Raw genomic sequence first — 6,000 nt, 5'->3', positions numbered from 1 at the left:
ACAAGACAGCTCCTGATGTTGCAAGGAAAAAAGATGGTGGCAAGCAGTGGCGGTGTGACAACATTGGATTCACAAGGTGTAGGTTAATGGAGCACAGCCCAGGTGATAAGGGGTTAAAGCAAAATTAACCAGAGGGGAATATCAGGGAGTAAAGTTCCAATCTAGGGAAAGTATATTAATAGAGATTTACTATATCTGGAGCACACAGAATCTAGTGCAGCTGTGCAGAGTAAACAATCAGATTCTAACTTCAGCTTGTTCAACTAAGCTTTGAGAATAAAAGCTGGAAGCTGATTGGTTTCTATGCAGAGCTGCACCAGATTTTGCACTCTCCCGTTTTAGTAAATCTCCCCCATGCATTGTGTCTCCTGCCCCCCCCCCCCCCCCCCCATACAGCTCAGTGTGCCCCTGGTAAGGCCTGTCCTCCCCGGAGTCTGGCACCCTCCTGGCTTGTTGTGTCACCTCTCCCTCATATTGTATCAGCTGTCATTCCTCACCCAAACTCCTCCCACCATCCTTCGCATTGGCATCCTCTCGTCATCGCGACAACTTCCTAGTATCCCCGCCCCTTGGTTACAGAAAGTGATGGACACCTCTAGGAACCAACAGGATCGTAGATCTGATGAAAGACAGTTCCGTCCACCCAATGAGCGCTGGGCGAAAGGGGACATCCGCCGTGTATGCTTCTGGATGCAGATCAGCTGCTGTGACTGTCGCCCCGGTTCAGGTCTCGTCTAACCCCGGTTGCCCCCCGCCATGCTCGGTATTGACAAATTACCCATCGAGGAGACGCTGGAGGACAGTCCCCAGGTCAGAGGCGTGGCTGGGCGGGGTTCCCATAGCAGTGGGCTGTGTGTCAGTCTGTGACTCGGGATGTATGGAGGTGTGAAGTCATGTACTGGTCTGGAAGGCCACTTACTGCTATTAGAGCCTTTATATGGCCTTGTAGAAGGGGACTGTCTGTGCTGCTTTGCTTTCCTGGATCAGCCAATCACAGCTAAGCTGAGGGAGCAGACAGCCAGGGGCCCATCCTGCCCCCAGGGGCCCCTCACCTGTACTGAACACAAGACTAAATATTCTTTATTCAGTAACTACTTGCTGCCCACATATATGTGCGTCCATGGCGCCGCACCCCCCAGCGCAGTGACCGTCATAGACAACTGGCCGTCTCCAATCAGGAGCAGCTTCTGACCACTGTGAGATCCAATCACAATGGTAAGAGTCTGACCCCGGGGCAGAAAGCCCCACCTACAGGGACTAGAAGGGGTTAAAGTGTATCCAAAGCCACAAGTTATCTAAGCCCTGGTTTGTCATGCAATTTGCCGGCAATGGCACCTTTCCAATCTTTGCGGCACCGCACTGATTTGCAAAAGTAGTCCCCGCACTAGTCATGGCGATTTCGGGTGCGACTTCAATAGACATCTGTGCATGAAGCCGCATGGATGTCTTTCAGGTCGCCCCCCCGAAGTCGCAATGAAATACAATTTCAAAGCCGCGTTGAATGTGAACAAGGGATTCGTTTGGATGATTTTTTTGGATGCATTCACACCATACAGGTGCCACCCAGAACACCCACATTCATTTTAATGGGCTGCCCTATGCACAGAGGACATGCAAGACTCCATTTCAACATCTGAAATGAACGGCGCTGCAGCATTATGCATTTTAGCGCATACGGAAATGTGTGTTAGTAGACGCATGAGAGTGCCATGAACAAATAAAGGCACCGCTGTGCATCTACTAAAGGGCTGCTTCTGTGCGTGTCAAGAACGTGCCCGATTTTGCACGTTCCTGGCACACACTTTTTTTTGGTGTCCATGATCCATTGGGGAGATTTCTCTTCACTTCCTGTCCTGTAGATCTATCAGGAAGTGAGAGAAATCTCTCCACAGTGAAGGAAAGCTCCTGAGCTGTTAGGCTAACTTTACACTTGTGGCAGACCTTGCCGCAGTTACTAAACCCACAACAGTAAAATCAGTGTGTATGTGCAGGAAAGCAGGCTTGTTATACTCACTGTGGAACCTAAGGTCTCTTTCACACGGGCTGTCCAATCACGTCTGCCTGTCAGTTTTTCAAGCAGACCTGATTGGACATTTCACTCTCCCCTATGGAGCAGACATTCACTGCTATCCATCTGATCCTGCCCTCCAAGTCCAGATGGATGGTGGTCCTATTCTCCCTCCGTCTGGCGGATTGGCTGAAAATGGACAGGCAGTCAATTTTCACCCGATCTCCCCATAGAGGAGAGTGGGACCGGGTCTGTCTCTGCTCTGCACAGTAAGCAGACACAGACCTGTCACCCACCTGCTCATCAGTAATCAGCAGAGTGATCCCCCGCTGAGCAAGCAGAGTCTGCCAAACGTGAAAGGCGACCTAAGGGTTTAATCCTCCACATTGTGTAAAAAAGGCTGTTTGATCCTGTCTTCTCTGATCCTCCCCTGCTTTCACTGTCCTCATTCCATCTGTTGCTAGTACAGAGCCTTGGGGGTACTCTGCACATGCTCAGTTTAGTGTGTATTGCTAAAGAGTTTTTTTTCTTTTTCTTGGTGGGTGTATGTGATCGGCACAGGGCCAATCAGCATTGTCCAGACAGAGGGTCAGGGGTAATGCAGCCTCGTAGGACAGTCAGAGTAAAATATAAACTCCTCCTACAAGCTTTAACCAGACACTGATAGAAATCACAAGACTGCTATATACTGCTGATGAGAAAAGGTATTTAGCCATTTATATATTTGCTTAATAATTGCATTTCCATGTTCTGTGAGAGACCAGATATAGTGAGCACACAAAATTTTCAGAGGCGGGGAGAAGGCCGTGTGTCACCTCCTCATCACCTGTTTTAACCCTGTAAAGTCCTCGGCACCGCATTGCAGCCTTATTGACTTGAATGAGTTGTTTTTGGCACAGGGACCACCCCTGCCAAATGCTAGAGGCTGCGGCCTCAAGCATGTTTACCTCAATCCTGCTGTTTCCGGGATGGGTGGTAAATATGAAGCTCGGCCACCTATTTTTACCACCCGCTGACCACAAGTGTAAAGGAGGCCTTCCTGGCAGGATCTTTGCTGTGCAGCAGATTCATAAAAAACAATTTTTTTCAGAAAGTACACAGTAAGGCTTGATGTCAGACATATGGAGGAATACATTTTGGTATACATAGCCCTATAGGCTGGTTTAGACCAGCAGTTGTGGGGTGGTAAAACAACATGGTTGAGCTAAAACTATGTTCAAGTGAATGGGACCACACTGAAAATGCACGCAGTTTCAGTGTGGTAGTATGGCATTTAAGAGGTTACGAGGAGACGACATATCGCCTCCTAATCACCTATTGTGCCTCTGAAAGATGATCCGAGTGCAGATTGCTTTTCAGAGGAGTGACAGCCTTTGCTGCAAGTGTAAACGAGTCCTTACATTATATGTAAAATCTAACAATGAACTTCTCCTATTTGATCCGTTCATTTTACAGCTGAAAGCGTTTTGTTATGTCTATTTGTTAACTGTGAAAAAAATACCCATTGATTCTGCCAGAAATCCAGTGCTATCCGGTGCACTCTGCAGTGTCCTGTGTGCGTTCTTCTATGTGAACTACAGAGCACCTCCCGCCTATGTTGTGGAAATGAGGAGAGGTGTTTTGTAGTCCGTTCACAGCTTGGCGTTCCGGATCACCATGATTCTGCCCGCAATTTGCGGATTGCCGCAAAACGCTGGAGGCAATGCTTGCGATCCAATTACTTTCAATGGTAACCCAATCGCTGCACAATTTTGTCCGATAAGTCACGTCAAAATCGGGGGACACCTATTATCCAAAAGAAGTTCATGTTAAAAGAACGGAACGGGCGCCTCTGCCTAACGGACTCCACTTCCTCAGGTGACAGGGTGACAGGTCCATCTCCGCTCACTGTGCAGAGCTGAAACGGACAGAGTCCCGCTCTCCTCTATGGGGAAATCCTGGTGAAATCTGGTCCGTTTACATCGAATCCGCTAGGCAGATGGGAAGTAGGACCACCGTCCGTTTGTTTTTTGCGGGCAGCATCGCATAGCAGCCGGTGTCAGTGGACATGTGTCCTCTGAAATCAGTGGCTTCATAGGGGAGAGTGCAAGGTCTGATCAGATCCACCTGACAGGTGGACCCGATCAGACAGCCCATGTGAAAAGGGCCAAATGGTCTGTTTTGCATCCATTTTTGCATTGGGGGTGGATGTAAAAAAAACTGAGAACTTGAAGGGGCGAGAACCTGATGGGAACCCAAAGGGGCGAGAACCTGATGGGAACCTGATGAGAAACTGATGTAAACTGATTTGATCTTTCTTAAAAAAAAAAAAAAAAGGTGACTGAACTGACAAACGGAACGCTTGTGTGAAAGGATCCTTTGTTCCCTTTTCATCCATCTGTTGGTTGAAAAAAGACATAAATGCAACTTTATGGAAAAATGGATGTAAATAGATGGTCATCCATTTATGTCTGTTTACTTCCGCTTCTGTCAATATGCACACGTGCCTCTCCAATATCCTAGGACTTGCGATCGATCTAATGCTGGCCATACATGGATAGAAAATAGTTAGAAAAAATGGTCGGATTTCTAGAGATCTGTCAAACGTGCGATACTGCCATCATATCGATATATGTTGCCTAATTATCGATTCATAGCAACATAAATGGTAAATTTTTTGTCGATCGATTATGCAAACTGGGGTTACATTTTAACAACTTGCTTACAGGACACTTAAACACCCCTCCTGCTCAGACCAATTTTCAGTTTTCAACGCTGTCACACTTTGAATGACAATTGCGCGGTCATACAACACTGTACTCAAATTACATTTTTAGCATTTTTTTCACATAAATAGAGCTTTCCTTTGGTGGTATTTAATCACCATTTGGGTTTTTATTTTTTGCTAAACAAAAAAAAAAATACAGAAATGTTTTAAAAAAACATTTTTTTTGCAAACGGGTAATTTTTCTCCTTCATTGATATTCACTGATGAGGCTGCACTGATGGGCACTGATAAGACGGCACTGATGGGTGACACTGACAGATGGCACTGATGGGCACTGGTAGGTGGCACTGGTAGGTGGTAATGACGCACTGTGGGCACTGATTATAGGCACTGATAGGTGGCACTGTGAGGTGATTGGGTGGGCACTGGTAGGTGGCGCTGGTGGGCACTGGTAAGTACCTTCACGATCAGTACCTATGTCCCTCTCGCAGCCGCCGGTGATCAGCCGCGAGGAGGAAAAATAGCCGATTACCGGCTTTGTTTACATCACATCAGCTGTCATTGGCTGGCAGCTGATCACGTGGTAAGGGGTCGGGATCGACCTCTTACTCTGATCTGTGATCAGGCGCATCTCATCGACTCTCTGATTACAGGGCACGCAGGCCGCTTGAGCGCGGGAGGATGTCCAGTGGACACTCTTCCCAGAAAATGAAGTCCACGCTGTAGCCGTCTTTCGGCTATAGCGCGGACGGCAAGTGGATAACGTGTATGCGCTGTAAACTTTTTTCAAACTGTTTTGCTTCAATGTATTCCACTACTAATGTTAGAAAATCGATCATTTAGGCTCAAAAAATCTGACATGACGGTTCAATTTTTTTTCTTTTGCCATAAAACTTTGCATTTCGAACATTGAAATGAGCCCACTAACATTTCAAAAGTCGAACAATCTAGTGTATTGCACTCTTTTTTTGAACAATTTTCTAACTGTGTATGGCATCATTAGACTTCAGGGTTGATTTACTAAAACTGGAGCGTGCAAAATCTGGTGCAGCTGTGCATGGTAGCCAATCAGCTTCTAACTTGTTCAGTTAAACTTTGACAATAAAACCTGTAAGCTGATTGGTTTCTATGCAGAGCTGCACCAGATTTTGCACTCTCCAATTTTAATAAATTGCCCCTGTAGTATGAAGCATGTATAGTGCAGGAAATGACCGTGGCAAATCAATATCTTTCTATGGAGAACTTGTGTTGTTTTCATGTATCTCATCGTATTCTTCCATTTTTA

The 6,000-nt window shown here is 46.5% G+C and overlaps 1 protein-coding gene across 1 annotated transcript in view; it reads left to right on the top strand.

Moving 5' to 3' along the window:
• The first annotated feature begins 644 nt into the window (after positions 1–644).
• Positions 645–6,000, top strand: part of APPL1 (adaptor protein, phosphotyrosine interacting with PH domain and leucine zipper 1) — a 64,500-nt gene continuing 59,144 nt past the window's right edge. The window contains exon 1 of the mRNA XM_077452027.1: positions 645–810. Coding sequence (XP_077308153.1) covers positions 757–810 — 54 coding nt within the window. The 5' untranslated portion in view covers positions 645–756. The remainder of the gene's footprint in view (positions 811–6,000) is intronic.

This window comes from Lithobates pipiens, unplaced genomic scaffold (genome assembly GCF_037356315.1).
Source record: "Lithobates pipiens isolate NorthernLeopardFrog02 unplaced genomic scaffold, aLitPip1_a1.2 Scaffold_23, whole genome shotgun sequence".
Taxonomy (NCBI): domain Eukaryota; kingdom Metazoa; phylum Chordata; class Amphibia; order Anura; family Ranidae; genus Lithobates; species Lithobates pipiens.
Note: the sequence above shows the minus strand (reverse complement) of the source record. Positions and strands in the feature narration are given on the sequence as shown.